The 17,393-nt window shown below is 44.0% G+C and overlaps 1 protein-coding gene across 6 annotated transcripts in view; it reads left to right on the top strand.

The window, feature by feature from the left end:
- The window catches only part of REPS2 (RALBP1 associated Eps domain containing 2), a 179,102-nt gene that overhangs the window by 84,021 nt on the left and 77,688 nt on the right, over positions 1 to 17,393 (top strand). For all 6 annotated transcript variants that reach the window (XM_090063020.1, XM_090062995.1, XM_090062986.1 and 3 more), the window contains exons 7-9: positions 1,711 to 1,774; positions 3,520 to 3,662; positions 7,360 to 7,454. In XM_090063020.1, coding sequence (XP_089919146.1) covers positions 1,711 to 1,774; positions 3,520 to 3,662; positions 7,360 to 7,454 — 302 coding nt within the window. The remainder of the gene's footprint in view (positions 1 to 1,710; positions 1,775 to 3,519; positions 3,663 to 7,359; positions 7,455 to 17,393) is intronic.

Raw genomic sequence — 17,393 nt, 5'->3', positions numbered from 1 at the left:
CCTTGTGTATCATTACCAGAAATAAATGTTCTGTGGACTAAGTACTGCCCTAACTTACACTTCTGCAACTCAAATGTCTTTAATAAGCTGACACAAATGTAATTACTTGGAACTAAAAAATGCAAAAGCAATTGAAGATACATTTGGGAGAATTAGAGTCCAGCTGCTTTTCTCTTAGATGTGCAGAAAGGTGTGTGTTCATCCCTAAAGTTGGAAGATCCAAATTCTAGGAATACACCTGTTGACAGAGAAGATAGTTTTACATGCTCTCTTTTCAAAATAGAAACATACTCTAAATATTCAATGGGGATTTCAGGAAAATACATGCCTTCATAGGGCACAATTTTACTCTCAAATAAAAATAATTAGAGTAAGCTGTCTGAATATAAAGGCAGTGTTTGGAACTGCATCCTGTAAAGTGTTGCGTTTTATTTTTGTCTAGAAGAAAATGAAGCATGTGCTTTAACTTGCCCATTAAAGTCAGTGGGGCTGTGCATAGGGTTAAAGTAAAGCACATATTGAACTGTTTTGGAGAGACAGGCTGCAGTGCCCATAGCATTGCAAGGTTGAGCATTTGGTCTTTAAGGTTGGGACTATACTCGTTTCTCCCCACACTTCCACTCCACCTGTGAAAAACACAAAAATGAGGTAGTAAAGCTGCCCCTAGGGCTCCCCTGCCACTGCTCTCTAACCTGACAGACAAAGAGAGCTTGAGAGCAACAGAGATGGAGGTGTGGGGGGGGGGGATTGGTATGTGCCCCCCTGGGGTAACTTCCCTGCTTTGTTTCTGACTGGTGCAAACAGAGCATAAATAGGTTTCTGTGGGTGTACTTCTCAGTGGTGCTCTCAGGCATGTTATGGAAGTGGTATAGATGTACCTAATGGTTAAATGTAAATCCTATAGGGTATATATGTGGTAAAAGTAGTGTAAGAGCTCACAGAAATCACATTGTCACACCGAATGCACAGATCCAACCTTTTGCAAAAGGAATTGTTATCAGTACTAAAAGTTTGGCTGTTATGGAGGAGCCACCCATTTTGACTAAAGGCCATTTGACTTGTTTCTCTGAGGCACTTACTCTTGCACTGCGTTTCGGATTCAGAGGTTCTCCAGCCAGGCTCAGCGGCAGGGAAAGTCACTATGAAAGTAACCCAGGAGAAAAGCACTGCTAGCACCCCATGCAAAGCCCTTTGCTTCCCCATGTACTTGGTGCTTACATACAGCCAGCTTATCTTTGAGAAGAAAACCATGCATTTCAATTTTCCTTTTTTTGCATGCATGCATAATGGTGGTGAGGATTGCTAGTCATATAGAAGCATGTTTTCATCTATTAATTTTTCCCTTGTTGAGAGGAGAAATGGGGGAATGAGGTCAGTAGTTCTGCCTGACTTTTCCAGATTACTTACTTGCCAGGAGACAAATGGCCAAACAACTATATTGGTACCCAGTGATCTGAGTGGCTGTTGATATATGAACTAACTAGCTGCTGTGGCAGCTTTGAACCAGATAGTGTTTGTTCAGCTCTGTTGGTTAGAGCATGGTGCTAATAATACCAAGATTGCAGGTTCCTTCCCCAGTTGGGTTAAATGATCTCTTGAGGTCCCTTCCAGCCTTACTTCTCTGTAAAACTAAACCTAAGAAAAAATGGATATGGGTAGATGAATACTGAATGTTCGTTTCATTGCTTATTAAGGAATGGTTCTTGACAGGTACTGTGGCTAAGAATTTCTTCACAAAATCGAAGCTTCCTATTCCAGAGCTTTCTCACATTTGGTGAGTACAGTAACATAATTCTGTGTGTGTGTGTAAAAGATCCTAGTTCAAGAGTTTTTTGTTTGATTAGAAACGTGTCTTAGAATGATTGTGATTATTGCTTATATCTGCAGAATCACTTTCAGGCCCAAACAGCAGGGGGTGCATTGATCTTATGTTATGCTTGTTATCTTTAGAGATGCTCTTGTACTCAGCAGGACTATAGAGATTTAAATAGCAGTATAAATGAGAGCTGTTCTTAAGAATATTGTAAGTAATGTGATTAGCTAAAAAAAACCTGACATAGTTCATGAAACAGTGTAGAAGAGAAAACACACTTGGAACATCTTTTCTTGTGTTTAGTTAGATTTATGTTTCTAGCTGAGTTTTGTCAGCTGAGGCCTAATTAACACCTATTTTTTTTTATAAATGTAGCTGCATAATTCATCAGTGCTTTACTAATGAGACAGCACCCTTGCTTTCATTAGCTTGCTTAGACACCATTGCACATTGTACGCAATAAAATTTACAAGAATTCTGTTATATGTCTGTAAACAAAATGATGCTGTGATTCAGTATCAACCTCTTATCTAGATATGAACAACAAACTATTCTATGCATTTATTAAAAATACTGATAAAGAGAGCCTTTTATTTTACTTTTACATTTTACTCTTCTTGAAGGTAGATGCTAAGAAAATCTTGCAAGAATCTAAACATCTGTTGGGGGTCAAAGAAACTGTCTGGAACACTTTCAAGTCTAGCCATGAATCATGAAAATAAAAAGCTTAAGGAAATGTTCCCGTGGGGAAAATGAGGACTGGAATTTAATTTTAAAGGTTGTTTAAGAAAAACTGGTTAACTCACAATGATAACAAAACACATTACCAACTTCAGTGGTTCTCTGCGTAGGATTTAAAAGAGGATATTATTTTCTAGTAGCTAATTTAAACATTACTTGATATAATCTGTCTGGCTGTGCCCCTTATGCTAAAAGCATAGAGCTTTTCAATCTTTTTCCATATAACATTGACTGTTTGAAACACTCAAACTTCTGATGATGGTGAATTTTATATTGCTCCATTTTAGCTGTTATATTAATAGTAATAGAGTTCTTATATTTTCCAGAGGGTATATAGTTCATGAAACCGTATTCTTAGTCTTTTGAGATTGAGTATTGTTATTCCACACATATTGTAAAATTAGACAACAGTGGTGATGGGCTCTTCATATGGTAGCCAAAAGTAATTAATTCAGCTTTTCAGCTTTTCTGGTGAGTCTATACTATGTGCTTAAATATTTACTGAGACCCATTTTCATTGATGTTTCTGCCTGAACCAGTGTGGAAAATTGTTTAAGCATTAGGATAAATCAGCTAAAGCTATTTTTAACATCAATGAATGTGGCTACTCAAGTGAAAATACTTAACAAATTTTGGGTCTGAAAGGCTGGATAGAAAATATTGTACGATTTTGTACAAAATACTTCATTATTCATAGAATAAATCTTTTCAATAGAATGCCAGTGTACTCCACTTTTCCAAGAGGCATTTTTAAAAATCACAATTTTTTAGAAATACCATCATGCCCGGAAATTGTTACATTCAGAATCAGAATAAATGTTTAACAGTGGCATTTTTTAAATTTGCTTAAAATTCTCTGCAGCTAACCATTGTCAAAAATAACTTTCCTATATCTGTTATGTGTCTGCTTGTGTGCGTTCCATTTCTGTAATGGATTTGGAAACAAGTGAATATTGTGTTTTCAGGGAACTAAGTGACGTTGATTGTGATGGAGCGCTGACACTAGCAGAGTTCTGTGCTGCTTTTCACCTCATTGTTGCTAGGAAGAATGGTTACCCATTACCAAACAAGCTGCCAGAGACACTACTGCCAGATTATCTTCAAACAGGTGAGCCCGTTGTAGTTCTGTAACTGTCTAAAGAGCTCTGCCTTCATTAGTATATGAATAAATATAACATATGAATAAAAACGTCTTACAACACTTCTAAAAGATAGCTAAGCCAGGGCTCTGGTGGCCCTCAGAGGGGCAGGGAGAAGTTCCAGACCTGAAGAACAGCAACCATAAATGACCTCCTGCATGTTTTGGCCAAGCACTCTTTGCACACAGGTGGTACTTCAGGTGAATCTTTAATGTTGCACGTGAAATTTTAGTTGGAATTTTCTGTAATTCTCTTTTCAAGACTCACCATTTCCACTTTAAATTAATTATGATAACAGCAGTGAGATTGCAGAGATTGTATCAGTTTTTGTGGGACAGGGATAAATGAGTCCAAAACATGTGATGTTCCTTATTAATGAGGTGCAATTGAGAGACATGTTCCCTTATTCATTCTTTTCAATGATGTATCTCGTAATTATACATGAACCCTGAATTACATACCATTCAATTTTTTAAAAATGTGCACAGCTTTCTAGGGTGAGGAAGATTAATCATAGATAATGATTACAATTCTAAGTGCTGGTATTTAAGACTTAATAAAATCTCCATTCAGCCTGCTGACACTAGCCATTAAAAGAGAGAAAAAGAAGAAATCAAGCTGTAGTTAGGACAGTTCAGTGTCCATTGCAGTTGTTTCTGTAAAAAATATATTTTTTTTACAATTCAAGTCCAAGTATAGGGGCATATTGTGAACTAGCCACCTTCCAATTGTACATTCTATTAGCCTTGTAATATTATGTCCTTATGAGCAGGAATCCTGGTTTTCTCTGATTTAAAAATATCAGCAATTTTCAGGTTAAAAAAAGTAACCCCAAAACCACATTTTTCCATGATCAAAATAAAACACCACTGTGTGTGTGTGTGTGTGTGTGTGTGTGTGTGTGTGTGTGTGTGTGTGTGTGTGTGTGTGTGTGTGTGTGTGTATTAGTGGTGTTTCATTTTAATCATGGAAAAATGTGGATTTTGGGTTATTTTTTAACCCGAAAATTGGGGACTTTTTATCAGGGAAAACCAGGATCCCTCCCTATGACTGCTACCTTATCCTCCTTTCTCCAGGACCTGTATTTTGTTATGCTTCCTTCTAAACTCATCTTAAATTAGTGTAATCTCCTCTAGGGCAGGATTCTTGTCCTTCTGTATATATTTGTACGGTGCTTAATGCTTTAGCACCTTGATCGTGATTAATTCTCTTGGGTGCTACTGCAATAGAAATAGCTGGTAACAGGTATAGGAAGACATGGTGTCCTTAGGAGTGTAGTAAGCAGGTTCACCTGAGAATTTTCTCTCTTTAAATTTTTCTGTTTGTTCCCTTTTTTTGTTCTAAACCCCCCTGTTTGAGTTCTAGTTTTCTTTCATTTTGTTAAATGGCCTCCTGTTTTATTTCTTTTACGCGACAGTCTTTTGAAGCTGATATGTATAAATGAACCACAAGGGCTAACCATTCGTTCTAGCAGTGATACTTCTGACCTTAAAGTACAGTAGTTGAGGTTCCTAAAATTTCTCTAATGCTTAGTGCACTTTATAGTCACAATAACCCTGTACTTTTGGAACAGAGATCTCTGCATTAAAGACAATTGTGAATTATAGTACGGGTTTCTGGATCAGCAACATCGGAATAAAAATAAATTAAAAATCAGTATGGTGGGTCATGGGCAGAACCAAGATTGTGTGGCCAGTGCTGCAGATGTGGCTGCACTTCCAGCTCCACCCCCTCTCACTGAGCATAGTCAGGCTATGCCACAAGAGTGGCAGCAGGGACTTTGTCCCCAAAAAAATAAGAATCCCATTCTCCCTGCCCACTGTCCTCTGCTGCTGCTGTCCCCACCAGATCCGGGAGCAGGAGTGGAAGACAAGCTCAAAGCCACTCCTCTCCCGCTCCAGCTGAAAACAGCAGTGGTAGTGGGTGGGTTCCTCTTTCCTGCCCATTCCCTCCTGGCTGTGGTTTAGAAAGGTTGTGGGGCTCTAGAGCTGCTCTGGCTTGTAGTGGGACAGCAGTGGTGGTGGCAGGTAGGTTCGCCCCTCTGCACTTGCTTCCAGGATGGTAGGCAACATCTGGAGGGACAGAGCGGAGAGAAGTAATCCTCTTGCTGCTGCAGCTGTTCCCAGCTGGAGCAGGGCAGGAGTGACTGTGGAGCCTCCTCCGTCCCACTCCTGGATCAACAGGGAGGTGGGGATGTGCTGAGGAGGGAGGGAAGGAGAGAAGGTGCCGATAGTGGGGGAAAGTGGGGCATGGGATTCTATATGAAATAGACTCTTTAAATGCTGACTTTGAACTACAACATTTCTTTTCTTTAAAAAGAAACCATTTTTTCCTTGTGAGACACCACATAATACAGTTTGCTACATGAAACCAAGGTTTTATTTGTCTGTTCAGGAACGTCTTAAAGACTGAAGTAGGGTTGTGGTCCAGGAAATGTACAAGGGCCATGTACAAACATGAAGAGCTGGAAGACAAAATGATGATAGAGAAGAGTGTGAGCTCTGCTAAATTTAGTTAAATTACTTAGCTCAGCTGGGGTCTGCCTCTTCCTACTATACAGTTGGTCCAATAAAAGATATGACAGAAAATCCTTGCCTCTTGAAGATGGAAAATACTTTTCATTAATTTGACATATCGACCTCAGAATGAGATTGAGGTGTTACTGTCTGTGTTGTATGTCCATTAGGTTCAAGCACGATATTTTACATTTTATTCAATTGTTAGAGGGTGAGTTAATGTTGCTGCTTTTATGTTTTTTTTTTAAATGCATGACAAATGAAGAACAAGCTTAAAGATGGCATAACTCCATTAAAATCTGACCCTCAATTTTTTGTTTTGAAAGCTTGTTGGAAAAAAAAATCTCTGATATTATTAGCCCTATTTACTAATCAAACTTTAAAAACTCCAATCAGTAAAATCTTTATTTGTCTGAGGGAACAAGATGCCAAATAAAACAAGTAGCTGGCCCTGTGAAAGGGTTATTCTGCTTTCAGTATATTGATCTTAATAATAAAATAGGTTTTTCCAGCTGCTTATACAGGTTTCTTTCAGAAAGACTAACCCCTGAGAGTATTAGCAGAAGGATCTGTGTACACAGAACAGAAATAAGGCTAGTGTGATTATTACGTTAATAAAGTGGTTAGCTGATTAGTTGTTCTTCATACCTGTCTGGTTGAAGACTACAAAGGTTGGAATGAAAGTAATGTTTTCTTTTGATTAATATTAAGCTTTTCACTGGCCATTTTTGTAGGTTCTAATGGGTTTTTCACTTCTGGATGACCAAGTGGGGAGCTGAAGGCCTGCTGCTAATATTTTACCTTTATAGCACTCCATTACATGAACTGTAAAGCCTTCTGTAAATATATTAGTTCATATGGCAGAGAAGAACAAATAAAATATCAGCCAGAACTGTTCTAGGGGTCAAGTATTACCAAATGTCCCACTGTTGTTATTTAGATATGCTGTAGTCATTCACATCTTCACATGGCATTAATTTTAAAGCTCTCAAAAATACAAAAGAAACCCATTTTTTGTACAGTACTTGTCACATTGATATATAGATCAATTGCAATATGAAGAGATGGAAGACAAAATGATGATAGAGTACATGGAAAATGTATGTGTTATTAATGAAAGGTTTGGTGTGTCTCTTTGCTTTCCCTTCAGCTTCCCTTAAGCCTATACGTGACTGTGCATTATTTGATTCTTATTCCGAGTCATTGCCAGTCAGCCAACAAACCAGGGACTTCAATCGAACTGAGGTAAGAAATGTACCTAAAATCTGTGGTTACATTGCAGAATTCGCATATATGCAACTTACGTAGCACTGATCTCTAGAGGAGTTTTAAAGGTCTATATGTCTTGCCTTTTGTCAATCTTACTGTCTTTTTTTAACAGTTTGTTCAGTGACCTGGAAAGAGAAAACATCTCTTTTGAAAAGAAAAATCTATGATAGCCTCAAAATTGTAAATGTGGGTCAAATGCAGGGGAACAATTAAATAGTCCTATTCTTTTAGGCAGGATCTAACCTTGCTAAGGCTGGAGAAAAAAATAGGAAGACAATTCTGTGCTTCTGTGGAGGGCAAGGCTCTACAACAGGGGCTGGCAATTATTTTGGGCAGAGGGCTGCTTACTGAGTTTTGGCAAGCCATTGAGGGCCGCATGACAGTCAGGCAGGGGCAGATAAATTTAATTTTCTAATTTTTTTTAATTTTCTAAATTTTTTTAGGGGCCCCATGGGCCAGGTGGAGTGGCCACATTTTGCCCACTCCTGCTCTAGAAGTATGTAGGTTGTTTGGGGAATATGAATGATGTTGCAGTCTGGAATGGCTAAAAGATGCAAGAACCTTTCTGGCTGGGATCCCCTGACACGGACTCTTTCACAGTTTGCTTTGTAGCAAACACTAGCTTTCATTTTCCAAGCCCCGCAGAAGTGCGTTTCCCTGCTGTAACTGAGAATGTTTTGCATGAAGCGCTCTGAGTTGCAATGATCCCCCAGACAAAACAGAAGTTCACTGTTGGTTCTACGGGGCAGGGGAATCTAGCTGCTGACTGCCAGCCTGCAGCTGGTTTTCCCTAGGAACTGCCTCTCCTCCCTCCTAGCCTGTCCTTGTTTTCAGAATGGGAGAGGGAAAAGGGAGCTGAGAGAGTTCGTTCTAGGGGTTCCCTGGCTGGCCCTAGGGGGCACTCAGATACACCTGCATCCATCAAGCAAGACCTACCCGCAACAAACCTGTGCCGGCTATTCCTCAGGGTGTTGACATCAACCAGTCCATTAAGGATGGCCTCTTTAATAAACTTTTTTAAGATCTTCCCCAGGATAGAAGTCAGGCTGATGGGCCTATAGTTAGCCAGATCCATTTTCCTCCCTTTCTTGAAGATCGGCACCACATTGGCCTTCTTTCAGTCTTCGGGCACTACACCAGAGCGCCAGGAGTTCTCAAAGATCCGTGCCAGGGGCTGGGCTATGACGCTCGCCAGCTCCTTGAGTACCCTGGGGTGCAGATTGTCAGGGCCAGCTGACTTGAAGGTATCCAGCCTCTCAAGGTGTTCCTTCACAAGGTTGGCATTTATGGAGGGCAGGGAATCGCCCTCACCCAGACCTCCCTGTCCTGTAGTAGGCATGGGCATCCTATAGTACTGATGAAAGACCGATGCAAAGTACCCATTTAATAGGTTGGCTTTTTCCTGGGCGTCAGTTGTCAGTTGTCCCAACTGGTTCAGCAGGGGTCCAATGTTGCTCTTGCTTTTCCTCCGGCTCCCCACATATCTGAAAAAGGACTTTTTATTGTCCTTGATGCTCGAAGCTAGTTGGAGTTCAGTCGCAGCCTTGGCTTTCCTGGTTTGCTCCCTGCAGGACCGGACCAGTGCAGAATATTCCTCCTTGGAGGTGAATCCCATCTTCCATCTTTTGTAGGCCTTTCTTTTTAGCCTCAGGAGGGCTGCTAGATCCCTGTAGAGCCAGGGGGACTGCTGTGCCCTCTTGCTGTCTTTCCTCCGAGATGGAATAGAATTAGCTTGTGCATTAAGGATCGCTCCCTTGAGGAACAGCCACTCTTCCTGAACTCCCGGGGCTTCGCTCCTGCAGTTCCGCCATCCCGTCTCGCATGTTGGCTGGCCCCCAGCCGCGTCTGCCTGAGTGAGGTGAGCCGGGGACAGTGCCCACTTTTACTTGTCTCCAGCTCGGCCCCTTGCCCCCCAGTGTCCCGCCCATCTCCTGGGACTCGCCAGGCTTGGTGGCCATGGGGCAGGGTGGGAACAGGGTGTGGTTTGACCAATCTCATTTCTTTCTACAACCAGGTGACCTATCACCTTGACAAGAGAGAAGAAATTGATGTCATATATCTTGGCTTCAAAAAAGCCTTCGATCTGGTATCCCGTGATCACCTCTTGGTGAAACTGGCCAGTTGTGGCCTTGGGTCCACCACGATCCCCTGGCTGAGAAATTGGCTCCGTGGTTGGACCCAGAGGGGTAGTAATTGATGGAAGTAATTGATCATAGAATCAATGAGTCGGAAGGGACCTAGACAGATCATCGAGTCCAACCCCCTGCCATGGGCAGGAATGAGCACTGGGGTCATAAGACCCCAGCCAGGTGCCTATCCAGTCTCCTCTTGAAGATTTCCAGGGAAGGTGAGAGCACCACCTCTCTGGGAAGCCTATTCCAGGCTCTGACCACCCTTACAGTGAAGTAGTTCTTCTCAATATCTAACCTAAATCTATCCTCCCTCAGCTTGTGGCCATTGTTCCTAGTGACTCCAAAGGGGGCCCTAGTGAACAGACTTTCCCCAAGTCCCTGCTGGTGGCCCCTGATAAGGTTGTAGGCAGCCACAAGATCCCCCCTCAGTCTCCTCTTGCAGAGTCTGAAGAGATTCAGGTCCCTCAGCCTTTTCTCATAGGGCTGGCCATGGAGGCCCTCAACCATATGAGTGGCCCTCCTCTGGACCCTCTCCAGGTTCTCCACGTCCCTCTTGAAGTGCGGCGCCCAGAACTGGACATGGTACTCCAGCTGCGGCCTGACCAGCGCCACATAGATGGGGAGCAAGACCTCTCTGGACCTGCTAGTGGTGCCCCTGTTGGTGCACGGCAGGGTGCTGTTGGCTCTGCCTATTGCTTCGTCATGTTGGTGACTCATATTCATCCTGGAGTCAGTCATGGCTCCAAGATCTCTCGCTGCCTCTGTGCTGCCGAGAGGGCAGCCTCTAACCTATAACCATAATGCTGGTTCCTTCTCCCCAGGTGCAGCACTCTGCACTTGTCCTTGTTGAACCACATCCTGTTCAGATCCACCCACTTCTCCAACCTATCCAGGTCTGCCTGGATGCGGTCCCTGCCTCAGTGTATTCACTTTACCCCACAGCTTGGTGTTATCAGCCTTGTCCAGGTCGCTAATGAAGAAGTCAGCTTGTTTGGTCATGGCTTTTTGTGGCCAAATCGGGCAAAAATTGTAACTTCTGTCTGCACTCATGTTGTTTTGAAACCCCATCAGTAAGGAAAAATTGTACTTATCTTGGCTGTCTTGTCTTTTGTGCCCTCCTTCTCTGATGACAGATGATATTCCAGGGTTCTTTTTTGCAATATCTTGCAGCAGCTGTGGCCTACATTTGAGTAAAAACGTGCCTATTGTGTCATCATTCCTCTGATCACCTTTGGTCTATAGCAGGGGTGTCCAACCTCTTTTAATGTAGGGCCGGATCATGAACTTTTTATCACTCAGTGGGCTGGTGAGCCATATTCATATTTTATTACCCTGCGGGCTGTATGTTGGACAGGCCTGAAATAAGGCAAAGCTGGCATAAACCCCCACCTGTGCTCAGCTAGTGACAAACTACAGAAAATGATGTCCTGGACCAGCCATCCCAACAGCTGAGGTCCCTCTCCTGCCTACTACGACCACCATTTGAAGGCAACCCCATAAGATATTTGACAGCTGTGTTAAAATATGTGACCAAACCAATGTAGCTGGTGCTGTCACGCAGGCCAAGGGGCCGCCTATGCCACTGCTTCCCCAGGCCTTGCCCACACCAGCAACACCGCTGCCCAAAGTCTTGGCAGCGCTTGAGCAAACACGGCTGGGGCCCAGCCAACATGTGAGACAGGGGACCGTGGAACTGCGGGAGCAAAGCTGGTTCCCAGCCTGGCAGGGTCTCAGGCCTGGTGTGCCCAGGGCGGCTCCTGGCAGGGGAAGGCCTTGGGAACACGGGCTGCTCTGCTCCTCCACGCTTCCCTGCGGTGAAGGCAAACAGACCCCGGGAGGGCGCAGGCAGCTGCTGCGGCAGGAGAGCAGCACCCAGCCCAGCTGCAGGGAGCGACATACCCCCCCACCCCCCCGGCTGCCCCAGAGCAGTGCAGCCCCACGAGCTGGCGCTGCCCAAGGGGGACCGGAGCAAGGCAGCCGCTGCACTGCGGCCCCTCACCCGCCTGTCTGCATGGCCCCGCTCACCATGGTACCTGGCCACCCACGTACGCAGCCCCGGCGGCCTCAGTGGTGCAGGCGCAGGACCTGGCAGACACCGGCTCCTGCTGCCTCACCCCGCAGAGGTCATGCCAGGACCCCACCTGCTGAGGCCCCCCCGGGGCTGCCCTGCCAACTGCCTGTGCCGGGTGCCGCGCACCGTTCCCACCCAATGGGACACCATGGCGCAAGGGGCTGAGCCGGAGACAAGTGAAAATGGGCACTGTCCCCAGCTCGTCCCATCAGGCGCTGCCAGGGCAGCCCCATGCCGCGTAGCCCTCGGGGCAGTGGTGGGACCTGGCTCCCATGACATGGGAGGTCACACGAGCCCGGCCCCGTGGGGGTGAGCAGCTTCCCTCTCGTCCCCCACCCGCCTGTCCTGGGCAAGGGACCTCGGGGCTCAGAAAATGGCTTGGTGGGCCGCATGTTGGACAAGCCTGGTCTATGGCATGATCTCAGAAGGAGTTGGAACTCTTCCCTTTTCCAGTCAAGCGAACAGATTTTCCAGAAAAAACCTTTACCTTCTATATAGGAACCTAAATGAAATAGCTAGTTCTTCAACATTGTCCCAACCCAGCAGCTCCCACTGAGAACAAGAGACAGGTCAATGACTCAAGTGGCAACATTTAACTTTTGTATGGCTCAGATTTGTTTAACCTCTGAAAATAAATAGGTACTGCTGTTAAAGAGGCATCCAAATGACAGTAATGGGTTGTCATACCAGCTTAGCTACATCAGTGGGTAAGACTGTTCTTCAGGCACTTCAACCCCTTGCCTCTTCTTATGGGAAACCTCCATGATCCGAATGCATCACTTCCCTCATCCAATACAGCCGCAGAACAGTACCAACAGACAGTAGCTCAGGGTGCGTGTGTTTATAATATTGCTGAGTATTGTTTTCATTTTGACACATCTCACTGCAGTCAATAATATGAGCATCCTAACTATGTCATAGGACTATTGGGCATAGTTATACAGATCTTGGACATACCTTTCTTACTTTGTCATATTTACACGGCCATGCTTGTAACCTTACTTGTTGGACATTGCTCTCAGTGCATCCACTTAATTCAGAATAACTATACCATTTATTTTTACAACTGGAACTTTTATTTTGGCAGTGTAGTAGGACTTTTACCACAGCAGAAATCCCTCAGTCTTTCCTCATAGGGCTTGTCCTGTAAGCCCCTAATGAGTGGCCCTCCTCTCGACCCTCTTGAGTGTATCAACATCCTTCTCAAAGTATGGTGCCCCAAACTGGACACAGTACTTCAACTGCGGTCTGACCAATGCCGCATAGAGGATACTTATCAGCTCCTTGGATCTATCTGTTATGCATCTGCTGATGCATGATAAAGTGCAGTTAGCTTTGCTGATGATTTCATCACACTGACAACTCATGTTCATCTTGGAGTCCACTATGACTCCGAGATCCCTTTCCACTTCCATGCTGCCGAGAGGGTCACTTCCCAGCCAGTAGGTGTGCTGGATATTTTTGTGCCCTAGGTACAGCACTCTGCACTTGTCCTTGTTGTACTGCATCCTGTTGTGTACTGCCCACTTCTCTAACCTGTCCAGGTTTGCCTGCAATCATTCCTTACCCTCCAGAGTGTGCACTTCACCCCACAATTTAGTATCTTCTGCAAACTTGGACAGAGTACACTTCACACCCACATCCACGTCACTGATGAAGATATTGAAGAGTACAGGTCCAAGGCCTGAACCCTGCAGGACTCCACTACCCATATCCTTCCAGGTCGATACTGACCCATCTACTACCACTCTGGGTGTGACTGCTAAGCCAATTTACCACCCACTGGACCACGTAAACATCTGTCATAGCCCCCTAATTTATTTATGAGAATAGGATTAGATACTGTATCAAAGGCCTTGCTAAAGTCCAAGAAAATGACATCCACCTCTACTCCTGCGTCTAAGCATTTTGTGACCTTGTCATAAAATGAAACCAGATTGGTCAGGCATGATCTACCTGCTACAAATCTACGCTGGTTTCCCTGCTGCATTATTTTTCCTGCTAGACTCCCACAAATATGATCCTTCATAATCTTTTCAAAGACCTGTCCAAGGATGGGGGTGAGACTGACTGGCCTATAGTTACCCGGATCCTCCTTCTTCTCCTTGAAAATAGGGACCACATTGGCTCTTTTCCAGTCCTCCAGGACCTGACCCGAGTGCCACGAGTGCTCAAACAGCCGTGCCAGTGGTTCTGCCATGACACCAGCCAATTCAGTATTCTCGGATGCAGCTTATCTGGCCCTGCTGACTTAAACACATCCAGTCCATCCAAGTGACTCTGCACCAAATCAGCATTGGCAGTTGGTAGGCTGGTGTCCCTCTGATACCTACCTAAGAACCCATTAGGAGACTTACCTTGAGCCCTGTTCAGGAACACTGAGGCAAAAAACTCATTGAATAGCTCAGTCTTGTCCTCCCCTCTCTGTCACTGATTGCTCCTCCTTGTTCAGTAGGGGTCCTATGCTGCCCTGCACCTTCCTTTTACTCTCTATATGCCTTTAAAAAAAAGACTTTTTGTTGTCTTTAATTTGTGTTGTCACTCTGTAGTTGCTGAGGCCTTTCTAACTGTCTCCCTGCAAGTCCAGGCCAAGTAGGTATACTGCTCCTTGGTAGCTTCCCCCTGCTTCCACTGCCTGTATGCCTTCTTTTTTGACCTTAGGCTCCCCTGGAAAAGATTTGGAGAGCTTTGAATTGATTTGGATTTGGAGATTTGGCCACCAAATCAGGCCAAATCTTCTCTGAATCGGATCACCACCCAAAGCTTCACACAGCCGTACTTGTTAGCTGCATTAGTGTGAAGTCAGTCAGAAGGCAGGGTAGGTATGCACCTTTATAGACTAACTCGGGGTGCTCAACATCTGGGTTGCAGGCCAAATATGGCCTCCAGAACCTTGGAATCCAGCCCATGGGGTGGGAAATTTGGTGGTGGGGAGCAGTGGCAGTACTGCTACCCTCCCCAGTGCCAAGAGTCCAGTCCCCATGGGGTGAGTCTGAGCTGGGCCATGAGACCCCTTTCCTCCAGGCCGCCAGGTTGTGGCTGGTCTGCATCTCTTTCTGCCTACTGAGCCAGACACACCTCCTTCCTTTTGTGGAGCCAGGCTATGCCCCCTCCCCCATGGGGCTGGATCAGAGTCAAGTTATGGCCTCTTCCCTCCCATGGGGTCAGGTCAGGTCTGGCCCAAGCCCCTTTTCACTGCACAACTGGATCAGAGCCAGGCTACTCCCCACCTCCCTCTGCACTGCCAAATAGGCCTCTCCAGATCAGATCTGGCCCATGGAGGTTTCAGGCACTGTCCATCCAGCCAGCCAAAAAGGTTGAGCACCACTGAAATAACTAATTAATATTGTGCGGAACAGCATCATTTTGCTTCGACAGTTGTTTCGACATTTTGACAGAACAGTATTTCATTTCGAGTTTTGTTTAGATTCGAAAACACTGTTCCGTTCAGTTTTGTTGCAATGGTTTTGGTGGTTTGTTGTTTCAATCAGGCTGGGGAAGGGAATTCAGCCTGGTTGAGTTCCCCTCCCCAGCGCTAGAATTGGGCTGGGGAAGGGAACTCGGCCCAACTTTTGAAATGTTTCAACTGTCCTCATTTTGTTTCGAGGCTGCTTTGAAGCCCTTCATTTCATTTCGATTTTGCTGTTTCAAGCTCAAAATGAGTCAAAACAGTGGCAATATTTTACACAACCCTAATATATATTGATAGATATATAGATAGATACGTGTACATGATTTAGTTTATTTAGTTACATGTATGTACGAAGACGTAGAACAGTGATTCTCAACCAGGGTGCCACCAGGTCTCCCACCAGGTGGGAGGAGATAAGTGAGATGTGATGAGATGAGCACAAAAGATAAGCTGATAAGCACAGGGTCAGCCTTGTCCCTGCCTGGCCCCTCCCCCACCCCTACTCCCCAGCTTCTCTGCAAGGATTTACAGATTGTAATACATAAATTTGCTTTTGAAATTGGGTGCCCCTCAATTCACACAAGTTATGGAGGAGGTACCTCAAATCTAGTGAAAGATGCCTTGAATCCATAAAGGTTGAGAATCACTTATGTAGAATGTCAAACTAGTAGTATTTTTTCCAAAAAAATATACTGCATGCATGAAACAAGTTGCCAGTAGTGAAAAATCAGGGTGAATTATGTTCATCCTCTCTAGGTTCAGGTATAAGAACTCTGAATCAAGACCTAGAGTAGCTACTTCTGATTCCTTTTAGCAGATAGATCTAGTTAACTCCCACCAGGTTATAAAAGTGATCAGGGTCTCTGAGAAGCAAAGCAATAGGGGCCCAGACAGAGGAGGGTGTACAGGGCAAAACAGTAATATTTTTGCTATTTTAAAGTAATAAAGAAAAACTCCAGAAAGAGCGTAAGTTTGTACCGTATGTCATGTACATGTACAAGTTGGGAGCTTCTGCTTGGTTAAATGTACAGGTGTGCTTAAGGCCTAGATGAATCCCACTGAAGTCGATTCTTGTTGTTCATTGGACTCTGAATCAGATCCTTGAAACAAAAACATAAGTGGATAAGTAGAACATACTGCTGCATTGATTTGTGGTGGTAAATAGCTTAGTAACTATCTTCAAAAGAGTAAAGTTAGACTAACATAAAGGGGAATACTGCAATTGAACTAGCTAGTATAAACTTCATGGATCCCTGTATTTGAGGCCATAAACTAATCAGCAACCAGAGTTATAAGAAACTTCTTTTCACAGTGGAGTATTGCTCAGTTCCATGCAGAGGCATCCGGCATCTGACAGGGATTGTGGTTAGAAGGGAGACCTCCAGATGCTAGGTCAGGGCCGGGCAATTATTTTGCTTACTGAATTTGGGCAAGCTATCAAGGACTGTGTGACAGGCAGCCAGGGACAGATGAATATTAATTTTCTAAATTGTTTAAGGGGCCCTGCGGGCTGGATAGAATGGCTTGGTAGGCTGCATTTTGCCCACCCGTGTGCTAGATTGGTAGCTGATCTGTTTTAAAGTGCCCTGCATGTTAGCCATATCCCTCAGGTGACACTTTTATTCTTGTACAAAGAAAACAGTCTCATGTTCACATAACTTCTAGTTTCTCTATCTATTTCCATATCTATGAGGTTCTTACTTTTATTTTTTAAGCTCTTAGCTTCACAAACTAACTCAGACTGTGGAGAGGATTGTTCTTTCTTCTGTTCAGTTAAGATAAAGTTTGTTCCTTATGAGCATAAATGCTAGGACCTGTAAAAGATGCTTTCATGTTTCTAGTAATTCCCATTGGAGTAGGGGTAAGAATAGTAATAAAATATCTTCTCTGAGTGTGCAACAGAAAATTTTCATAAGCCCCCAAAATTGCATATTCATCATTAATTATAAATTTAATTTATAAACATATAGGTTTAGGCTTCTATCTGTGAAAGACACTCTTCTGCTCTATAAACACCTGTTTTCCACAATCACAAAATTATCCCATACTTTCTACTTATGGCCTATTTATTTATTTTAGTAGAGAAGTCCTGTTTTTAGATAAGTGTTCATTCTGATTCTTCATTTCTCCCTTTTACATTGTCTGGTGTCCTATTGTTCACCCCTTCCTTTGATATGTACCATAAAACAATTTTTCTCCCTCAATTAATTGTTTGAGGAATAGAAGGGAATGCATAGAATAAATATCTCTTAGCTATGATAGAAAGTGCCACCTAAACTCTATTGTAATTGATTGGATTG

Source organism: Crocodylus siamensis, chromosome 1 (genome assembly GCF_052110815.1).
Source record: "Crocodylus siamensis isolate JL-2025a chromosome 1, ASM5211081v1, whole genome shotgun sequence".
NCBI classification, from domain to species: Eukaryota; Metazoa; Chordata; order Crocodylia; family Crocodylidae; genus Crocodylus; species Crocodylus siamensis.
The sequence above is the reverse complement of the archived record's forward strand: the minus strand, read 5'-3'. Positions and strand labels throughout refer to the sequence as shown.